General features: G+C 49.1%; 2 protein-coding genes across 2 annotated transcripts; both read left to right on the top strand.

The window, feature by feature from the left end:
* Positions 1 to 1,309: 1,309 nt before the first annotated feature.
* NEUTE1DRAFT_120334 (uncharacterized protein) lies at positions 1,310 to 2,592 on the top strand (the record flags this gene model as incomplete). Its single annotated transcript, XM_009850118.1, has 3 exons — positions 1,310 to 1,476; positions 1,540 to 1,594; positions 1,652 to 2,592. 3 exons carry the CDS (start codon positions 1,380 to 1,382, stop codon positions 2,511 to 2,513), a joined length of 1,014 nt encoding a protein of 337 aa, XP_009848420.1.
* An 8,219-nt stretch (positions 2,593 to 10,811) lies between these two features.
* On the top strand, positions 10,812 to 20,071 carry NEUTE1DRAFT_135293 (uncharacterized protein; the record flags this gene model as incomplete). The annotated part of the gene is made up of 2 exons (XM_009850117.1): positions 10,812 to 11,008; positions 19,915 to 20,071. 2 exons carry the CDS (start codon positions 10,812 to 10,814, stop codon positions 20,069 to 20,071), a joined length of 354 nt encoding a protein of 117 aa, XP_009848419.1.
* Positions 20,072 to 22,066: the final 1,995 nt, after the last annotated feature.

Below are 22,066 nucleotides of genomic sequence, written 5' to 3'. Positions count from 1 at the left end.
TACACAGTAGTCTAATCACTATGTAACATGAAGCCTGGGGGTACATCCCTAGTACTAGTAAGCGTAAGCCCTGTAGACGTACCTCTTCCCTGGCGCAGTTGGGGAACTGAAGTAGGTCGACGGGATCGATTTGGGTGGGAACCCTTCCGATCCACAAGCCACACCCAACCACGACCCCATGTGAATCACCTCCACAAAAACTTCGATGCCGAACCATGCATGTGTTTACTTCCTTTCCAATCACTCTGGATTGATACCAGCCGACAATCGCCCAATTTGGATCCCATCAGACGTGAGGAGACAGATTTCTTACACCTGGGATAACCTGGGGACTTGGTGTGTGACAGTCCATGACAGGTCCGCCTACGGGCTGCCAGTGACGGTTGCTGTGGACAGGAGGTGAGTGAGTGAGTTTCGATACTCAGGCAACAGGTACCAGATACTGAGGACACCTACTTGTACTAGGTAGACCTGTGGCCGCTGTGGGAGGCTGTGTTCTTTTGACGACATGTGCGTCCCGCTGAGATGCCTCTGTTTCCCATGTAGAAACCTGAAGGTACGTACCAGTCTCCTCGCCTGTAGCTGTTGTTTTGACAAATGTCGAGCATAAGGGAGCCTATGCTGGTGGGGAGCTTGAAGTCGCCCCCAAAGCAGGAATATCTTCATCTCTCGACGTCATTACAAGACCCCCCAACAAACGTTTCGTCTGACAGCACACAGCACATCTTCAGTTACAACTGTCCTGAAACGGTAGCCAAGCCCTGTTCCTTCAACTTCGAATTGGACTCGAGGGCTCCGTGCTCTACCTCATATCAGCATTGGCGGGTCTGATTTGGAAAAGGACACCCTATTCCTAGATACAAGCAGGCAAGGTCAGCTAAGGCAGGCAGGCAATTGCAGAGTATGACTCCAACATGTGGGAAACCAAAGAGAAGAATAACGGGAGTCGAATAGCAAGTTGGACCAGGTATCTGGTCCTCAGCGCGCCGCATGTGGCAGGCTTGGTACTACATGCATATGTAGGCATATAATATTTCCCTACCCCACCATTTTCATTTGGTAGCTCGATTTTGTGCTTCGGAGGGGCAACTTATTACGTCCTTGTCGGCTCGGACTACAACTCCCATCTAACCTACAAGATAATTGTTGCTTTAGGCATGCCTTTCATGAATTCAGTGCAGCACTCCTTGCCGTCATACACTTTTCTTTTCACTACTTAAACGGACTTCCCCCAAACTTAAGCACTTGCCTTTGTCTTGTTTCAGTCCTTATCCGCTCAGTCCACTACTGGTACGCTTTGCCCCCTCGATTGTGCAGTCCGCTCCGTCTTCTATCGGTCTCCCGCCATCGGACACCGTTCCGTCAACAAATCCATTACAATGCCTCCGAAAACACTGAGGCAACCCGTGTTCTTTTGTATCCATTGCGGCAACAAGTTCACTCGCAAAGAACATCTAGAACGCCACATCGCTTCTCGTGAGTGTCTCTAGTCACTTTGGTTACCTCGATCAGCACGGGCTTTACTGATCCTTCGTTCAGATACTGGTGCGAGGCCTTGGTCATGCGTCCATTGCTTTATGCCGTTTGGCCGTCAGTGAGTATTATCCCCTCTTTTCTCGGCCCGTAGCTTTACTGAGACGCTGTTCAACAGGGATCTACTCCGGCGACACCTGAAGATTTACCATTCGGTCTCAGACGACTTGGACCCAATTCCACCCCAAACCGGTGCGCACAAGCCGGACGTGGCATGCCAGCCCTGTCACAAAGCCAAGTGCCAGTGTGATAAGCAGAAACCGACGTGCGGGGCGTGCAAAAAGAAGGGTATCACATGTGTCCCACGTGAGTCCAGGAGAGTAGTCAAGCAGGAGACCCGGGCCCGCCGTTCAGCAGCGCCGCAACAACCTCCTCCGCCCGCCCAAGTCCCTCTACCTGCTCAACCCGCACGAGATGAGCAAAACCAACAAGAACCAGTCATGGAGGCTTCTCTTGAAACCATGATTGACGGCGAGGCATACCAGCAAGAGCGACGGGCATCACATATCCAGCAGGGTCTTTACCAAGGAACGGGACCACAGAGCTCGTTCATACCACAAGTACCTTTGACTAGAAATTTGGCTCCTGGAGTCGGCTTCCCCAACTTCTACGGTTTTTCCAATCCTACCAGCTACGGAGGTTTCGACGGTTATGGTAATCCGATCCAGTCGTTTGGTCCGAAGCCCACGCATCTCGGTTCTCAGAATGACCCTTCATTGAATATACCTGACTTGAGTCCGGGCTCATTGAATATACCCGACTTGAGTCCGGGCTCATTGAATATACCTGACTTGAGTCCGGGATCATCTACCTCTATCGAAACCGGCTTTGAGACGCTTGACGACATCCCAGACATGAACGGGTTTTCAGGTTATGGCGAGGTCGTAGTGAATGGCAACAACCACCACTCACTTGCAGGCGAGGGTACAGTACCTTGGAGTTGGGAAACAAATTCGCTCAACGGTTATGGGTACATGTAAGCGCAGGTTTTACCCGCACCAGTTTCGGGTCTTTTTTTTCTTTGTGTGTTGCTTGGTTATGAAAGTGATTGTCAGCGGGAAGTTGCTGCCGAGTATTGGAAGATATGTAGTCTACTGTATGAAGTGGGTATTGGTTGATGCTCGTAAAGGGGTAAAGGGGAAATGACTGAATGGTTGTTGATATGGATCTTGGCACGACCACTACATCTAGAAGAACAGCGGCGATAATCGACAGGGTCTCTTAGGTGGAAGGAGGTCGACATCGATATTTACATATTCTTGCATTTACAGCAACACATTGAGGCATGCAAACACGCTCGCATTATCTTCATTTTCTGTTGATGAATCCAGAACGCCCCTACTGGAAGCTACGATCCGTGCACTAGGTGGTCAAAAAGCAAAACTCGCGGTGGGATTTTTGTACCTCTTCTTAACACAACAACCATACTACCTAGAGATCATCACTCTCTTCTTGGACTTGGAAAATACAGCTTCCTGTTCCCGCATTGTATATTCACGTCGTCCAGATAGAAAACAGCCACCGCGATTTGAGGTTGTCCATTACATCAAGAATGTCAAGTTGCTTTCTAAGCGCAGTAGTTTCGTGTCCACTGTAGTTCCCATTGTAAAATTGAAGCACCCAAGGCACTAGGGGCAAATAGTGCAAAGATGAAAGATGCTGTTCCGCTTAACCCCACTTCCTCGAGCGCTACCCCCCCCCCTCCCTGCTCCCTGGTTCCTTCCTGATTAGGAACTGTTTGGCCTTTGGTAGCCAATCAGAAGATGGCAGGGAAACGATCTTCGTCAGTACTTCCCTAACGCCCTCCCACAAACTCCGCCGTTTGATAACTACTTGAACAAGGCACTGTCATCTGGAAGGAACAGGCAAGATCATGCCCGACTCTTTTTACAATTACCGCGGGGGTTCTCAATACTTTGGCCACTCGGAATACCGATGAGATCCGCGCCTGCCAAAGCTTATTCCAGAATAGATCAGGGGAATTGGGGCGGGGAAGGCGGGGCTCAAAGGACGGAGCGGAAGCTCAGTGGTCAGTGTCACTGCATGTAATCGGAGCGTACCCAGGTAATCAGCGCTGTATCTTTATAGCCGATACATCCCTCTATCCATACCTACCTATTCCTCTTCCTCTATGAGTTGCCCCCGGGGTTAACGAGCAGAGCGTCTTCAATGGTGGATGGCTGTGGCGAGCAGTGCAAGCCCTCGAGAGATCGTAGATGCTTCGGCAGGTATCCGTACCCTATGGAGGGGGGGGGGGAAAGACCTCGGCAACCTGGGAGTGATGTCGCACGATAATGGGATTCAGCAACTTGAATGGCGATGGTGCATGAGCGGGTAGCTATCGAGGTTCGGCGAAAGTCAACCCTGCTTCAGCGATACTTTACTGCCTTAGCGTGGGATGGGTTGGGTTGCAACCCCGCCATTCTGTCCACCAAACGCACGACTTTCAATGATTCAGGTGCCCCAAGATGTATCAACAACCCCCACCACGAATCTCACCCTCCCATCCCGTCATCACCATTTCCCGCCCATCCACTTACTCTCTTCCACCCGCTCACTGTTTTTCGTACCTCTTTTTCGTCGCCCTACTCGAATTCACCTCCCACCTTCAAAGCGATTGCACAATAGTGTGACACCAGTTCATTCGTACCTGGGCTGGAGCTCGAGCGCTGAGCATCCCGAGTGGTCCATCACTGAACTGGATATGTACACCGCAACATCCAAATACAGCATCACATCTTATTGATGCCGCCAACCAGGTGCCCATTCATTATAGCTTCGGCCAGACGGTACGGGTGTTCTGTTATCGTCCTCTATTCGTCCCTTGGCCTATAGAAGCTGACTGTTTGCAGTGCGCAATGTCGTGGAACTTGTATTACCAACAGTTACACAAACCCACAATGAGAAAGCGAAGACGGCGACCGACGAGGCCAATATCGGAACGCGAGCCCATCCGATAACCCATACTCCTCAAAACACGTGCATGTCCAGCTGCAACCACATCAAGCCCAAATGTACCGGCGTCTTGGGTCTCGAATTATCCGATGTCATAGATTTGACATCTCCGACGACAAAGAGCAAGTATGCGACAAGTGCGACGAGAATCGTGCGGGTCCATGTCATTCATGTCGCAACATGGTCTACATGAGGACAACCATCAGTAATTTGGAGCAGGCTCCCCAAAATCATAATACCTATATGGGAGAATTCCCATGGTACGACGCGCCCTCTTTCTGACCATTCGCCCAGCAGCCTTGACGTTTGCGCTTGCCCCTCGAGAAACGAAACATGACCGAAAGCTTCTAGACCTCCAGGCGTCCATCGTTTCCAACTCGAACGTCTCAACTGTGCCTTGCTGTGCCTCTGGAAGACATATACAAGCCAGCCTCAACCGCCTTTGATGCAACGTTTGGTACGCGAGTGCCGACTATTCGAAGCTCCTGCCATGGGTGAGGTGCAAAGACAACAATACCCTTTGCAGAGCCCGCCACTTCACCGGTAAATATCTGAGATAAGTCGAGTTTTGAGCTGACAGGAAGCCTTCTAGTCTCCTTATCGACCAATACGGGTATCATACCCCACACCAAGCGTCCTTGAACGGAAACGCCAATGCTGCAAGAGTCTGGCACGTTCAACCCTACACCTTCAGCTTATGCTTCTTCTTGCAGCCCTTGGCGCTATTTAGGTCGCATCAGGACTGCTTTCGGGACCGAGAATCACTGCCTTCGTCACCGGTAGAGGTTTTGATATTAGATAAGATGACGCTGGGTGAATGCGATCGCGCGACTACCAAAGGGCGCCAGGTCGCACGCCAGCTCTAGCCAGCCACATTCACAACACCCGGCCATCTTTGCATACTGCTATAGACTCCATCAACAGTTAGATTGGCCTCCGCTGAAGGTGACGAACAAGCCCGATGAGTTCACCAATGCTGGCATCTGAAGGGAGAGACAGCCACGAAAGGTACAAGCGCGGAATCTTTTCGAGATGCCGTGTCTTTCCTCAAGACCATGAGGCTCTCTGTTATCCACGTTCTAGCTCGACAGCAACATTCATTGGCAAAACTTAGACCAGTAATACAAGAAGTTGCAGTCTACTCCCTTTCTGGATATACTCCGCCTGCGCCAACATGTTGGTTCCAAGCTGATGATATTTCTGAAATAGGTGATGCTGATGTCAATGGGTTGACACACACTACCAGACACGGATAGAATCACCACAAATTGGGTACCGCTGCGCATCAATGGCCGGCCACAAAACCCTTTTCTTCATAAAGGTGAGTGAAGATCCTTACCAAGCACAGCCCTATGGTATGCAAGCCAAGCTCTTGTCTAGTGTAAGAAATGTGAGTTAGACACCTGTAACATGTGGGCTGTTATCACAACACTTCAACATCGAATTTTCTGACCACAAGCTATGTACGTCAAATTGGTGTTCTGCGAAGGACCGCCATCACCACAAAGCTAGGCGTTGCACAAATAATATGTCCGATGAGTGACCTCGGATAAGGATAAATAAGGCACATATGCTTACTGGTCCATCAAGGAAAGACTACTCAACTTGACAACTCACGACCTAGATACACAACCTTTGTACATCAGGCTTGGCTGGCACACCTCAGCCGCAATCCGAATAATTCCGTGAAGGGGAGTTGCTTGTTATCCGTCCTTCATCCACTGTTGATTCGTAAGAATTTGCTTACTCTGTACTACACTCCATGTAGTCCGTGGGCACACCAGCACTCTTGGCAGGTGTTGCAGCGAGTTGTATCAAGAATAGGGAAACCAGCGGAACGACCCGTCGCGGCGACCGCCACGCCGAACTAGTCAGAATGCTTACACCCTCAGCGAGCTTCAAGGTGAGCCTCGGCACATATCCAATAACAAGGCGAGGACGTATTTAGTAAACCTCCAAGCAAAAGTGTCTTCCAAATGTTGAGGTACTTGCTGAGGATGACACAGGTTTCCGTGACTTTGGGAACAAGTCCACAGCAACATACCCTCTGACTGGCCCATTAGTTGTGCTGTGAAACGCATGTTTCGGGAACCAGAGAGGAGGTCATCACCAGTATCTCTCTCAGTCACGGGTGCCAAGTCATATGTGGTGATGCGGTCAAGCCTTTAGAATGGGGAAATGATTGACTTCAGGTTGAGCCTCCCCCACACACGCTAACACAACTAACCAAGCCACGCATAACTGCTTATTTACACCGTTTAGTATTTCTATTTCCGTTGCATTGGTAACGGCGACATCTTCAAGGTGTGCAGTAATCCGAGTTGTCAGTCAGCGATTGGTCAAGGAACAAGTACTGATTTATTCGGTCAGCCCACTGCTGCACTGTCGATAGAGAACACTTTCCCAGTCTTGGACAGCAATCGGCATGAACTACCTGTACAATAAAGTGTGCGTGTTCCATACTTTCTAGGTCGGCCTAATACTATCACCAAAACAACTAAGAGGTAGGTTATATTCATTCAGCCATCCAGCCCATCTACCCACCAAGCCACCGACCTAGTCTGTGTGAGCTTCCGTTTCAATTAACTTATTGCAAGAGAGACCGCACTAAGTAGGGCGACGTCCGTACGTCATTTTGCAACGAGGAACGGCACGAAATATACCTCGAGGGTCTGTCAATCAGCAAGTCAGATAGGTAGGTAGTCTCACCAACACTCCCGGGGCGTGTTAAGCTCCTTCAACTCTAATGGGTGGTGCTGCAATCTCTCTCTCCACGCCAGGCCATCAAACCCATGCTGTCGTGGCAGATTGTCATTAGAAGAAGCCCTCTCAATCCTGTTACGCTCTTTGTAATGTTTTGTTCAGCTTCAGCCATGTTGATTTGATCCCCAGCCATCGCCACGTTCGGAAGTCTAGGTCCCAACATGGTTGATTGGATAGTGAGATTTGGATCTGGCTAGATATGGTGGATTGGGTTCTGGAATTTACCGGTACAGCTCAAAGCGGGGTTATTCTTTGTTACCAAAAAGTAGTACAAGGGAATGACGCAAGCTTGGGTTCGGTCGATTACACTACAGATGTCATGATGTGAGTTCCAGTTGAGAGGCCTGGACTGCGAAAGGTGTGTAGCGTAGTATGTATAGCGAGGGGATGATCGATCTACGCTGCGATGCTTGAGATTCGTGTCAGATTCTCCTACATACATCTCAAAATGGCAAGGAGTGACGTTAACGGTTCTGTAGCATTTCCCAACTTCTCGGTGGAAGTTGAAAAAGAAAGAAGCGTGTGGGAGGGTAATGGTAGGGTAGCAACGCATCTGTTGATCCCACACAACGAAAGCAATATTTGCAATGCGCTGGTACACTAACCAATGCATGAATGTTTGATCGGGACACTACTGCCAATCTGCTATTGAACGATCCCTGTGATGCGCGCATCTTCGCCTTGATATCATTTCCAGTTGATTGATAAGGGAGCCGTTCTGGTGGCGTTGTTGTTGATGTTCTTGTGATGCTAAGTCTTGGGTTCCCTCTGAATGGCGTTTCCCAACCGGTCACGGACAGTTGAGATTCGAGAAAGAAGATGATGCCGTTGACATGTGGGCGGACAAGGCGGAATTACATCGATTAAGGTGTTATTACCCTATACATAAATCCAGGGAAATCTTTGACGATTGCCGGCTGCGAAAACATAATGACACTTTCCGCGACTATGACGAAGGTTCCTTCCGGGTCGATACCTTAGGTAGGTACCGAAGTGCCATGCGGCCGCAGGAAGTGACCGGGGCCGGGGGATGGGGGCCGATTGGCTTCTCAGGTTTAAGTCCACGGTCGATGTTATCGACAAAGATTTACTTTATGCTTTCTATCTTCTTGCTTCTTTTCCTCTTTCGTCTTTTTACCTTCTTTCTCTATCATTTTCTTACTTATTTTTATCCTTTTCTTTCCTCCTTCTACCCAAAAACCACCCCTTCTTTCAGCTGACGTACGTCAGGGTAGAAGGTAGTATTGACCCTTCCCAAGCATGGGGACTGGTATTACATGCATCCCACGAGCCTGGTCACCACTTCTTAATATGCTTGTTCCTATTACCGTTCTCTATCGTGCTTTGGCTAGACTATCTTTCTTGCATATTATGCCATGCGTGTCTCAAAAACAATTCTCCGTAGCGTGGTTTGGTGTCATGTGTTAGGTATTTATAGGCTTATTAAGGTAGATATATCTTAGATACCGGCCTTTAAGGCGGAATTCTACCTTTTCTTGCAAAAGGTTCGGTTGGGATGGGCGGCTAAGTGGCGTAGGCGCGGTACTTACCTCGTAGGCGCCGAAGTAGGCGTGGCGCAAGCGGCATTATTAGCGGACGGAAGCGGCCTACCGAGGGAGTGACGGAGATCGGTTCGGGAGCGGGGGCTTAGTATCGCGTCAGCGGAGGAGCTAAGAATAAGGAATTAAGAAAATCTTCACGTAATAACTAGAGACCGTACGTTTACCTCGGTGGTGGAATTGGTGCAAAGAAGATTGGCAAAGTAAGGGGACAGAGGGAGATGAACAAGAAGTGCTTCTGTGGACGGTATGTGACCAGAAATATTGACAACTGAAGTTGTTCCACAATAATCGTTCATATACCACTTCTCATACCTTGTGACTGTATGAATGTAAATATCAGAAATATCACTCACTGAATACCTCGCGACTTGTAAAGTGAACGTAATTCAAAGAGCAATAAGATCCGACACATCCCGTATCATCCATCCTCGTTGTAGCGGGACAATCGCGGCCCAGTTCCCACTATCAACCCCTTTAAGCGTTGTTATTTACAATTTCACTTCGAGACCCCCCCTAATGTCAGCAATTCAGCCCTAATCACTATAAGCTAGAACTTCCCTTGGCATGGGTAGATTGGGATGCTTCCCTTATTAGCACAACCGCCTGATATCTCGGGTACCGTAGATCAAATTACCCGAATGGATGTGGCGAAAAGGTTAGTTCACGGCGTGACTAGTGACCAAAGATAGGTACGTAGGTGAACGAAGACAGGGTGTACCCTTGGCTTTCTCACCAGGTAGTGCTGTTGTTATTATCGTTACCTTTGACTTCATCGAAAGAAAACTTGTTGATGATGATGATGATGGTCAGCAAGGGGAAGAGATAAGGGGCGTGAACAGATCGACCTGCTCTTGGAATACTAGACTCATCAAGAGAAGCCAGGCGAAATTGTAGTGAGACTTCGCGGGATAGCCCCTTTTCGGTGTCACAGAAGCACAAACACAGTGGCTGACAGACACACATATGCCAGTGTGTTCTCTTCTAGAAGGAATCCCGGGCACTTGGCCACAGGATTGGCACGCAAGCTTGTAGCTATGCGTGCGACGTTGCTCATGTCGAGGGACATCAGGTCCTCAGCATGGCGCAGTGTTTCAGGAAGAGGCTGAGTTGGAAGGAAGCCTCACAAGTTGTTCTCTGACGTCTAGTGGGGGGTTCGTTGCCTCAGGTATAGTAGACTTGGTCAACTGAGAGCCAACCCTTTGGTCAGACAACTTTACATCCACCCGCAGGAGGGCGGCGGGCACGTGGGGAAGCCATCCCGAGATTGATACTTGTAGTCGTGGGTGATTGGAAGAGGTCCTACCCTTGGGTATGGTTCGTACGCCGTTGCAGACAGGTAGGTAGTACATGGTGATGGGACGCCGGACATTTTGGCATGGTGGTGGTTGGTACACTCGCAATCGTGCTCATCGTGTCACTGCTGACCTGCTTTGCGTGATGCCTGGAATGTTGTAGGACAATGATCAATATGTTGTGTCGGCTCAGTGTCCAAAAACAAACGGTTAATGAGAGCTCAAAGCTCGCTTGCTAGAGTATGTGCTCCCTTGCGAACCCTGAGTAGGTATATGTCACCGATGACTACAGAAGTTGTATATGTCAAAGTGTCAAACTGTAGAAGTACAGTGGACAGGACTAGTGGGTAGGATTAGAATATTGTACCTTACAGGCGGCGCCATTTATCAGATAATCTCATGAGAATGTAGGATGGTGTGCGAACTAGTAACCCCACTGCGTGGTAAGAAGGCACATGCTGAGGATTTGTTACTGCTGAGCCTCGACCTTAGTAACTAGTGGAAGAAAACGACGCGGGAGGAGTAGACGCTAGGAGGATTCTTCTTCCCACCAACGCTTCTACCTCACTGTTTCACAAATACATAGCCATCGTCAGCGGCTCAACTCGGTGTGGACATCCAGCAAAACCCACATCCTCAAGATAACGGCTTGGTTGCCCATGGCGCCACATCTGTCGTCGCAGCCACCCATCTTCCTCGATCCACCATGGATGGAAACCTGCTGGATCAGCGTACTGAGTTGAGGGAGTACGGCCAGTCAGACCGGCTCGCCGCCACAGTTCGATCAGTAATGTCGTTGGTGCAGAATAGTGGAGGTGGCGACCACTCGGCGAGAGTTGTGAGGCAAGTAAGAACCATCGCCGCTAACGGCTCGAACTGGAGGTGGCGCGGCGTGTTGCGAGAGTGAGTGTGGCCAGTGATGGCAGTGGACAGTAAGCCCTTGAGGATGTCTGATTCACACACTCTGAAGGAAATTTGGTTGGTGTTGATATTCGTACAACCGAAAACCTCATGACCGGCCGACCGCACAGCTGGCCCAGGGCCGATAACTTGACCAGTTTCACCACTGTACGAGACTTGTAACAATTCATTGAAAGTAGTTATCATGGGATGCTGTTGACAATGGGTATCTCGAAAGCAAGAACTGATTGTACTACTTGTACACAAAGGGCAGTAGCTTAGAGGTATGGGTTGCTATCATGTTGTGCTCAGTGCTCCTCGCTCATACTTGCGCAAGTTCACTTGTCCAGTTCTTGCTTTGAATGGTGTAAGCGGGAAAGCGCTGCGGTGTGAGTGAGGGTGTGACACGCACTTGGGATGCAACTTTTTGATTCATAATTACATATCCGTCGTATTCACCCAAGCGATATTCACATTGATCTGTTTAGGTGCTCCCTTAATGCCGTATAATACTGTGGCTTGGTGTTGGTTCGGGTCTTGGGGTGACGGCTGTTTCTCCAGTGTTCATTATCTGCCGCGGAAAAGTTCGACCCAGGCTGTATGTACTGAACGGAAAGAGTACTCAGGTTGAAACCGACCACAGTTGGCTATTGCACAGTAAGAAAGCTTCCATACGTCGTGCTCAAACACAGGAGCTGTAGGACCTGAGAAGTTCCAGTGATGTTGTGTGGGCGTGTGTAACTGTGGCTGGATGGGTGTGGCCGTGGAAAAAAAGAGTGTGAGAGACGGACTGTATGTTGAACGAGTGTCAACCTGAACCTAAGATCCGGAAAACAGGAATGTGCGGAGTTCTTTCTGGTGGCAGTGTCAATATGAAACAAATCATGATGGAAATTTTGAAGATGCCGATATGGGTAACATCGGATTCCGGGAACCAAAGAGTCCATATGGACTCCAGGCGCGGGAGCGATACTCTCTCTGATCCCCACGGATGTCCGGTCTATCTAGTCCATGTAGCTTGCTATGAGGTATCTGAACGGCTAGAAAACTGTTGTCGAGTGTATGTAGGCCAAAGGGTCCACGATGACTTGGCCGCTGAAAGGCCAACCTGAATGTTTACGGGGATTGACTGATATTGAAGATAATGCGAAAGAAGGTCGAGGCTCGGTCGATGGCAAGAGCGGGACAGGGATGTCACATCAAGTGCCCAGAGCTAGCGCTACTACGGAGACATTTCCAAAGCTTATCCGCTGTTAGGGTGGGCTGTACTAACCCTGCATTGGCTTGCTCACTGGTGATCTCTGGGCTGAATTGGAGGGTTCAATAAGGCTGTGCTAACGCTGAGCTAGGTTGCTTTAGTCGTCCGTGTTATCGCCTTACTAGTATAGCCTCCCATTTTCTGGCACCTCCTCAACGAGCACTTCACATCCGAGATTTCGATCCCGAAACAACATCTGCAGTATCGCGGCATCGTGCAGCTTTGATCAGCACCAGGCACGTCAGTACCATCCAGAATCTGTCTTTTGCACTGGATCAAGCTGCATTCCATTGACCGATCCGTCCACGATCGGTAATCCCAAGTTAAACAACCAGCACAACCTCGAGTCCCTCAACCCCTTCCGAAGACTGCGCGCCCGGTCGCCCAATGGCAGTAACAAATCGATGACAAGCGAGTTCTGGCGCATTCATTCCGATGCCAATAATACGATCTGAGACAATAAAATAGGATAGAACCTCATGCGCTAGATATTTGAAAGCATCCAGCAACCACGCCGTCGCGATCCGTCTCCCTCGTTCCGGAACCTCGCGCCGCCGAACTGCGTCAGTTGCCGTAAAGAATCGAAGCAATGAGCGATTGCAAATGGCCTCCTTCCCTCGTCCTCACGGCAGATTGACGAAGCACCAAGCAATATGCGTCGATACCATATCCAAGTCGCCGAACTGTGGTTCGCCGGCCTCGTTGCGACTTTAGCCTGTGGCCCGCGCCCACTCCGACCACGATAATGGAAAAAGGAATACGAGCGTAAAAGAAGAAAGGAAATCACACAGTTACCGGCTCGTGGGGTTTTTTCTATCTGCCATCACTGCATCATTGCATCTGGCACTGGGCGCGCTAGTCTACACTTCACAAGGTTTGCCGAGTTACGGCCGTGTGTTGTCTGTTGTGCTCCCCGTACGCACCCGCGCCCGCAGCCGGCCACCCGCTTCATGATCCATCTTCTCGATCTCCCACGTCAGAAAAGTCACGGCAGGCACAAACTTCACGGCTTGGGATTCATGGCCTCCCTCAACGACGAGGGTAACCCATCCCTCGTGCAAAGTTCCCGGCCTTCCGGTCTGCATGCGCACCATGGAAACCAGCATTGACAGCATGCTACCCTTCAATAGCCCATGCCGTGCTTCCTCGGGATTCAGAAAAGCACCCGCCGTGCCTCTATCATCTCGGATCAGAGCTTACAATAAATATGGAAGACACCATAGGGCCAACACCGCTCCTTTGGGGCTTGATCCATCGTCAACCCCGCCACAAAGAGCCTCTGGAAAAGCGGTGTTGCCGTGGCTCCACGACTGTGCAAGCCACTACAGCTACAGTCATCACTTATGCAATATCATCCACGCTGTGGTACGCTTCGGCACTTCTCCGGCCTTCTCGAGCGAGTTTTGACCTTGCACAAATCATCAGCCTCCGGGGACGGCGCAATCATGGGACCGAATTGCGGAGAGATAACTAACCGATCTACACGAGCGACCTGTCAGTAGCTGGAGAGAAACGAGGCGATACCGATGCCTTAACTGCGACATCTGAACGCTAAGTTGACCGTGGGTACGCTGGGTTAACGGAAGGACTTCTATCCGAGAGTCCATGTATGACCGGCGTGGGCTTCTGGCTTGACGGTATCCGAAGTTGGACTTGACGACGGTGTCTGGTAAGTCTGCCATCTTGAACTTAAATTTAACAGTCATCTGATTGGTCTTCTCTTTTTGAAACTCCAAGCACCATGCCTCTACAATATCGCTTGTAAAGTGGATAGATAGGGCAGAAATAGCAGATCACTGCTCAGGCAGCAGCCTTTTGGTGCCAACCAAGAGGACGTTTACAGTGCCTCCTGCAGACTCCCGTGCGACGATGAACCTCCACCATGGCCAAGATGGCGCTTCATGTCTCTCGGAAGGGTAAAATCCCGCCTAAAGCGGGAAGTGAGTACTTAGCTTTCCCAGTGACCCAGACCATGTGTGGACGTCCCGTCTTATCATTTTGGTTCCCTTGAGCATTTGTATTTAGGAGCATATTAGCTCGGACATGCGTATCTTCACCACCTGGTCTCGCATCCCTTCGCTGCTATTATCTTAGTGATTTTCCGCGGCAATTATGAATCCTCTCCTACGCAAAAGGGTTTGATATCCCGGGCGGCGACCAGGTGTTGGTGCACCCTAGGGATTTCGGTATCATCCCGCGTTCATCCCTCCCTCCCATAGACATGGATACAACTTACCTCTACCCACCAGCACCGATCACGTAGTACGGCCAAGAGCAAGCCTTATCAAGAGTTGTCTAACACAGACTTCCCAGTGGATGGCAACCGAGAGTGTGAACCGCAATATTTATCCCGCCCCTCTCTTTACAACACGCAGGGACATATTGTCTGGCCACCCTCCCTCGCTTTCGGAAGCATCTGATTGGGCTGGGCGATCTCGATGTACCGTGTACCATCCTGTAAGGGTAATGAGGCAGCACACACACAGTCTGAACATGTCCAGCTTACACGTGCAGCGGTTTAATCCCGAAAAAGGCAACCGTTACGATCCGATTCACACCCTCTCCCTCAGCTCCTATAATGCTGGCCTCGGATAGGTCAAGAATGCCAGTCCACTTACAAGAGGTCTTCGATATACAGGGGTATACACCTCCCTGCAGGCAGCTACCTTGTAGGCAACATATACATACACCCCCGTCTTTTACCTTTGTATCCATGCCATTGGAGGAGGCTTCTCTAAGCTTGAAGGGAAGCTAGCTACGCTCGGACTTTTTGAAGCTTAATCTGACACCGTCTCTTCGGCTGGAAGTCCAGTGCATGGCAACTGTATCGATGATGATTGCGCGCATCAAGTCAGCACAACATCACATCTTTTTCAAACTGTTTCTTGCTTCGTGTTTTATTCAAACCTTCGTGGGTAATAATGGTCAATGACTGAAACCTAACCCAGTAGCTATTAATAGTAGCCTCTTTAGACCCCCGCCCTGGACGACAATGGTTATGCCAAGATCCATGTCAACAACCAGTCAGCTCCAGTAGACTATCTTCCAATGCTCGGCATCAACTTTCTGCTGACGATCACTTTCGTGGGAACCAAGAAACACACAAAGAAAGAAAAATCGAAATGGTGCGGCTAAAGGCCTGCGCTTACATGTACTTAACTTAATGCTAAGCGGATTTGTTTCCCAACTTCAAAGGTACTGTAACCTCGGGATAACACATTACCAGACTTACCGACCCACTGCCGACTTCCAGCTGCCACCGGATTCTTACGTGGGATTCTGGAACTTCGGAAGAGAGTAAGCTATGATCGAACGGGGCGTACCAAAGTTGGAAATCTATGGAAGCAGGAAAAAGTATCATGGCAGAAGAAGAAAAAGAAGAAGAAGAAGAAGAAGAAGAAAAAGAAGAAGAAGAAGAAGAAAAAACGTTCGATGATGATAATGGCTTGATATGGGTTGATATGAGTTATGTTACACACACACATACACAAGTTACTTTTTCTTTTTCTCTTTTTTTTTTTTAATTCTACTTCCCTCTACGCCTCTTGCGCTTGTGTAACTTTACACCATATCACGCAAGGTTGGCACCAAAGTCACGCTCGCTGAGTAGTTGTTCTGAATTTGAGTTCCAAATATGACGAAGTGAAGACATATATCACTTAGAATAAAAGCCCACACACAAAGTTCTCGGATTGTCGGAGAAAGTTCCAGTTGCTTTGCAACTGAAAGGACTAGCTAGCTAGGCATTATTACATGATGAAAGAGTACAGCAGCAGCAGCAGCATCTTCCATGGGGATCTTGGGCATTGTGAAAGGTGTATCTTCATTAAGCACTTTTTATATTCCTTAACCAGTATATTGGACATGGAGCAAGGGTAAAGGCCATGGGTATACTTAACTTGATGTGGATATTTTCTCAATTGCGAGTTTCCCAACCTATATAAAACGGGTTTTCTACGCAGTGATTTATATCACCACCAAGTTTCACCAAGTTTCTGCCGCTTTCTTGATCTACCTAACTTTATCACGCTCTGAAAAACAGCATCGATGAGCGCAGATAATGTCGAAAAAGAATGGATCACTGGTTGTTTGAACAACTTGAATGGTCTCTTGATCTTTGCTAGATGCCCTGCCACGCCACGGGGATAGCCTTTATTGTGCTCCTGTCGTGTTTTGACTTTTCCTGCCTCATCATCATGTCAACATGTAACCATAACCATGCCTATCAGGGCTCAGGCTCTCATCGACTCCAACCCCATATTCCATTCCAATCTATATTGTATACACTGTGCTATATATATGTGTGTGTGTGCGATAATTTGCACAAGCTCGGAAACTTTTCCAACCTATAGCAGCAGCTCATGCCAACGTGATATAATCTATCCTCCACGTTTCGTTGATAATCCATGCGGTGTCTTGCTATCTTGGTTTTGTGTGTGTGTGTGTGTGTGTGTGTGTTAATATACGTTCGTGTATCTGTCTGATAAATCGACAGGAGCACAAAGACTTAGGTTGGTAGATGAAACTGGAAGCACGCTGCATAGCTCCTTCCTAGATCGAGCTTGCACGACTTCTTCAGGGGGGAAACACAGAGAAAGAAATCAGGACAGGAGTACAAAAGACTCGACTCGAAACTCGAAACAAACAAAAATGGAATTCAGCACCTAATACTACCTAGGTAGTCGGTAATACCAGGGCCTTCAACCAATTCAATCATAAAAGATAGGAAGAAGGCAAATGAAAAGGAAAAACAAAAGATATGCCACCCAGTGATGGCAGTAACCGGACTCCTCAACATGATAAAGTGAAATGGGTATTCCAGCAAACCACATGGTTTTTTTATCCCTGAAACCATCAAAAGGTTCGCTTCTATAAATGACAAAGGCATTTTTTGCTGTCTTTCTCTCCAGCCAGCCAACCAGCCATCTAGCCCTGTAAATGTGCGCTTCTGTGTACGGTATAAATAAGGTATATAAGGCCGGCTTGCGCTAGAGCATGGCGGTCTTGTCGAATAGGTTTTTGTTGGATGAGATGAACCTGAGGACATTTTGCAAGGAGAGGTCGTCGCCGAAGTTGGCTTTCCAACCCTTCTGGAGGACGGCTTGGATTTTTTATCCGATGGCAGCCAATTTATCTCCCTCGAGTTGAGCATAAGAGCCTGAAAGGTGGAGGAGACGGGATACTCGTTGCCGGCGAAAGAAGGCCTTGAAAAGACACCCAAGCAAAATTTTGATGAGGTGTGGGGGTGTGAGACATCGCTCTGTTGTTGTTTGGCTCGATTTGCGAACAAGTCTGTTGGTGTACGGTAGGTGCGAAAATGGCGTTGTTGTAGGTCTGCCTGAAGTGATGGAAAGCGTCTTGATGTTGACCAGATAAGTGGATGTCGTTTTCCCCTTCCAAAACGAGGAAAAGGTTGACAACTTCGCACCCAAAACACATGGCCTTATGGGACCAGTGCCGATGAAACCCACAATGCTGTGATGTGTTGTTTGTTTGTTTGTTTTGTCTTTGTAACCATAAGTTGTGCGTGCGTTTTTCAGGGTGGTCCAGCCCACACGCTTTGATCGCCACTCAAGTAAAGTTGCTGGTTTTCTCGAGTGGTGCCCTTTTGAGGCTGGCGTTATATTGGGTGATTCCTCCCAGAAATACGAATGACAGATGAATGGATGGATGGAGGGATGATGGCGCAAAAATCTGCAATAATAGATCTGAGCGTTGGTATGTGTATGTCAACGTGTCTGTTTTTGAGAGACTTGCACACACACCGACAGACACCTTCGCCTGTATGGCGACTGGACTCGCAAATCGCATTTTCTTCTTTGCTTTCCTCCAGAGAGAGGAACCACCTGGTGATCCAATACCAGACGCTGCTGCTGTTGATTTTGTTGAGTGGTCGTAGACGGAGGCTAAGAACTCATTGCTGAAGCTCTAGCCCACCGGCAAGTGCTAGTTGTTGGTCCCGCTGAAAGGCACCAACCAACTCGGTGATTTTAATTATGAGGGATCCCACCTCAGACCTGTCCGAGCCAAATCGACGCGTCAGAATACTGAGAATTTTCAGTGTCCTCAGTGTGCTCCTCCTCTCCCCGGGAGTCAGCAACAAGGAGAAGGGTAACACATCGACCTCATATCCCTTTACACCCTTTCCAATCACTGATTAAAGCTCGGTACTAAAAGGGGCGCGACGTCTGTCCGGTCCAAAGCAATAGGGACAGCGTATCAAGCAGGCGAGCGAATGAGCCACCTCTCGATTTGCCTGTACAACCTTGGAAGCCCGATCACAGAGGGGAACTTGTTGGTCAATGGCCTCTTGAGCCTGAACCAATTTCCAAAGGCAACCGCAATTGGGGGCTTGGGCCAGGGCAGGAGAGGCCAGTGCCGGAGGCATAACCAAAACGGGAGGCATAACCGGGCCGGGAAGGAGAGCAGGTACGGAGGCAGGAGGTGAGTGGGCGGAACTCGAAAAAAATGTCGGAGTCTGCTCAAATGAGCCGGACCGCACCGACTTCGGTGGAGTTATTGGCTGGTACCCGTGCGGGTAAGGCAAGGGTGCCGACATTCCGCCCACCAGAAGCGCCTCACCAGCATTGGGGCCGAAGTCAACTAGATATTGACGGCCGGGAGGGCTGGCTGGTAAACCTTCGCCTGGGTTGTCCTCTCTACCCCGTCTGTTGCAGTAGTGTATACTGCCCTTGTGTAAACACCGTTCACACATCCCACTTCCGCCCGCTCCTGGTCGGCACGCGGTCTTTGCTAGCCTGCATGCGTAGCAGGACGTTGGCCGGAGGTCCCGCCGACGACACGCACATCTCTCTCCTCTGCAAATTCTGTGTTGCTCACAGGTATCGGAGCAAATGTGGCGACCCATTTTGCCTATAATACACTTTGTGTTAATTTCGTTGGCCAAGGGATAAGCCAAAGACATCTTTTCATGAAATTGGAACTGAATAACAAACCGTAAGATAAGTACCTGTAAGGATATTACTTACCAATGACGGTGTGAAGAAAGAGTGACCGCGAATCGGGGCGGTAGAGACTGCTGGACGATACCACTGACAACAAGAAGAGGAATAGTCCATCTCAGCACAAGCACCAGTCATGTCCGAAACACATGGCCGATCGAGCAAAGAAAGCTGCCGGAGTTTGGATAACAGCAATCAAGCCACATAATCATATCATCTCAGGTCGAAGCTGGTTAAATGGGGAAGTGTTCGTGAGTCAGTGAAACACTACAAGTGAGTTCTATGGGCTGAGTAGGTGTGGAACGTTGGGGCATCCCCTTGTCGTCAAAGGGTATCGAGCACGTTAAAAATATGTCTCTTCTGCAGGTAATTATCTGGCGTAAACATCTTGGACGTCAAAAGCAGACTGATAGCCCAATCACCAGTCACATCCATCAACGCCTATCGCTCAAATGGTCTGATGCGTATCTTCCATCGAGCAATGCTCAAGAACATAGCATTTTCGACTGACCACGGTATCTCTTCAAGCATCACGTGGTCAAGAGAAACAGCCTGTCTACAACATCGTCCACATTCCATCTTCACTCCAGGCCGTGGCTGCTTGCGTGATCACATCATTGGTCCCAACTGCGGCTTGGATGCTGGTGACCTATGGGTGAGTCGACATCAACTTCTATGGTGAAACTTAGCACACCATCAGCTCCCTCACTGACACCGATCATTCCCTTCTGGAAGAAGGCTCGTACCACAGACATGCCGTCAACACAACCAACCTTCGTTCGTCCTACGTTGAGAACCCTGGGCAAGACCGAAAGGGATTCTGTTACGGGTGCCAGAGAGACCTAGGAACAGTCGGACAGGCAGGTACACTCACACTCCGGGCAAGGATGATTGATAATCAGAAGGAGAAGAAAATAAAAGAATGGAAGGAAACCCACAACCGCACCTCGGATTGCAAGTAACGTAGACGGGGTCACTGATTTACAGCGAACCGAAAGAGTAAGTCGGCAACAAGAGCTTCCGGCAGATAGGGGACTGAAGACGGGAAGATGACGAGAAAGAAAGTGAATATGAGGCAGCCTGCAGGAAGCTACTGCTTTGATAGACATCTTTCGTGCAACCAAGGCTAATAGTGTAGGTGAACGTCAAGCGAGTCTGGAGTGAACTGTGACGGTACCGCTTGACTAGGAAGTCCCAACTAGGGTTCATCTTCGGGTAGGTAAAAAGTCCGGTCGACAGGAAGGTGCTAGATGATAATATCTCCTATATTTCCCGTCATGGATGATGGGTTGGGCAAATGACCATGGAATTCAACACTGAGACATTTTGGGGTTCTTTCGGAAATCACGAGCGAGCGAAGCAAACTTGATATGTAGTTCAACAAAAACTGGAATCAGAAGGAGAAACCGTTGTCTAGATCATCCCGACGTTGAACCCGTGCGACCCGTGTCTTCGTACCTTTCGTCTAAGACTATTACTCAAAGGTAGCAAAACGAATATTTCCAAGATAAACCGGGCGTGCGAGGTATGGAATATCTCCGAAGTCGGGAAGACGTCTTCGATGGATTACACTTGTGGTGGGTGTTTGATAAAGACGGGACCACGGAATCTATGTTACGGAGTTTGCCAGAACCACGAATGGTAGGTCATCGCTGGTACTACCTATGACACATTGTCAAATCTGTGCTGATGTCGATTGGGTTGTGAGGATTCTGGCCTGTCGGTAATCCAAACATTCCCAACGAACATCAAGAGCAAGAGAAAGGAGCCGAGGACGGACTCAGTCACGCCAACCTACCTCAAGGGAAGGAATGTGCAAGAGCAAGAAACCACGACTGTTGAATCATCGAAATCGCCTGCCTTGTGTGGCCATGAGTGAGCCATTAAACTATCCAGCAAGTGCCCCACAACCTGGTCTGATGTCCAACGCAAGATTCAATCTCCACGGCGACATGTGACAGTCAAGGCTCAATGGATAACCGAAACCAACAACACATTTCTCACCGATACTGGATAATCACATATTCGTCTTGCCTACATACACATGTATTCATGATGTGGCGTCAATCGCGCAACCGCCTCGAAAGTTCCAGGAGGATTTGCTCCAGTTCAAGCGCCTCTGAGGCTTCCAAATCCACAATCTACAGCCCAAGTTGCTCCTTCTAGATTTTCATGCATCCAGCCCTTCCCCAATTTGTCCTTCCTCACACCTACCCTTTCCTCCTCTCCCCTCTCATCCTTCCGGAAGAGAACGAGAAAATAAAGGAAGGACCGCTACAAACCGAGTCACGACATCCGATCAACAGTGAGAGATCCATGCTTTTTGGGAGGCGGAAGCTGAGCGGCGCCTGCCGGCATCTAACAATTTGAGTTGCGATACGATGTAGCACCAAGTAAGTATCGTGCGCCGTTTTATTGATTTCGCGCCACATCATTCGTGAGGATCGACGACTCGCTGGGTAGGGTGAATGGCTACCTACACTACTGTAGTTGGCAATTCACATCATGGAACGGCAATGTCTAGATACTGTGTATCTGATGCGCGTATAGCGAGCAAGCCACTCCCGTCCCGAAGATCGACCATGCAAAAAACTGATCTTCACAATGTATTGCTTCAAATTGATCGTGTTCTTTTTCTCTTCACCGCTTCGCTCGCTTCAGTGTGCGGAGGGATGTCGTGCATTTGGGCGTAGACCTTGCAGGATGAGAGTCCCGCTCTATTGGACGATCTTCAGCTGGAATATCGCATTGATCAAGCCTCAGCGCCAGTAGCAAGCAGCCACAGATCGTTCACTAGTCACAATATACGATACTTTTAACAGTGAGGTCAAGAGCCAAGGT

Source organism: Neurospora tetrasperma (genome assembly GCF_000213175.1).
Source record: "Neurospora tetrasperma FGSC 2508 unplaced genomic scaffold NEUTE1scaffold_1, whole genome shotgun sequence".
NCBI classification, from domain to species: domain Eukaryota; kingdom Fungi; phylum Ascomycota; class Sordariomycetes; order Sordariales; family Sordariaceae; genus Neurospora; species Neurospora tetrasperma.
This window is presented reverse-complemented; position numbering and strand designations above follow the sequence as displayed.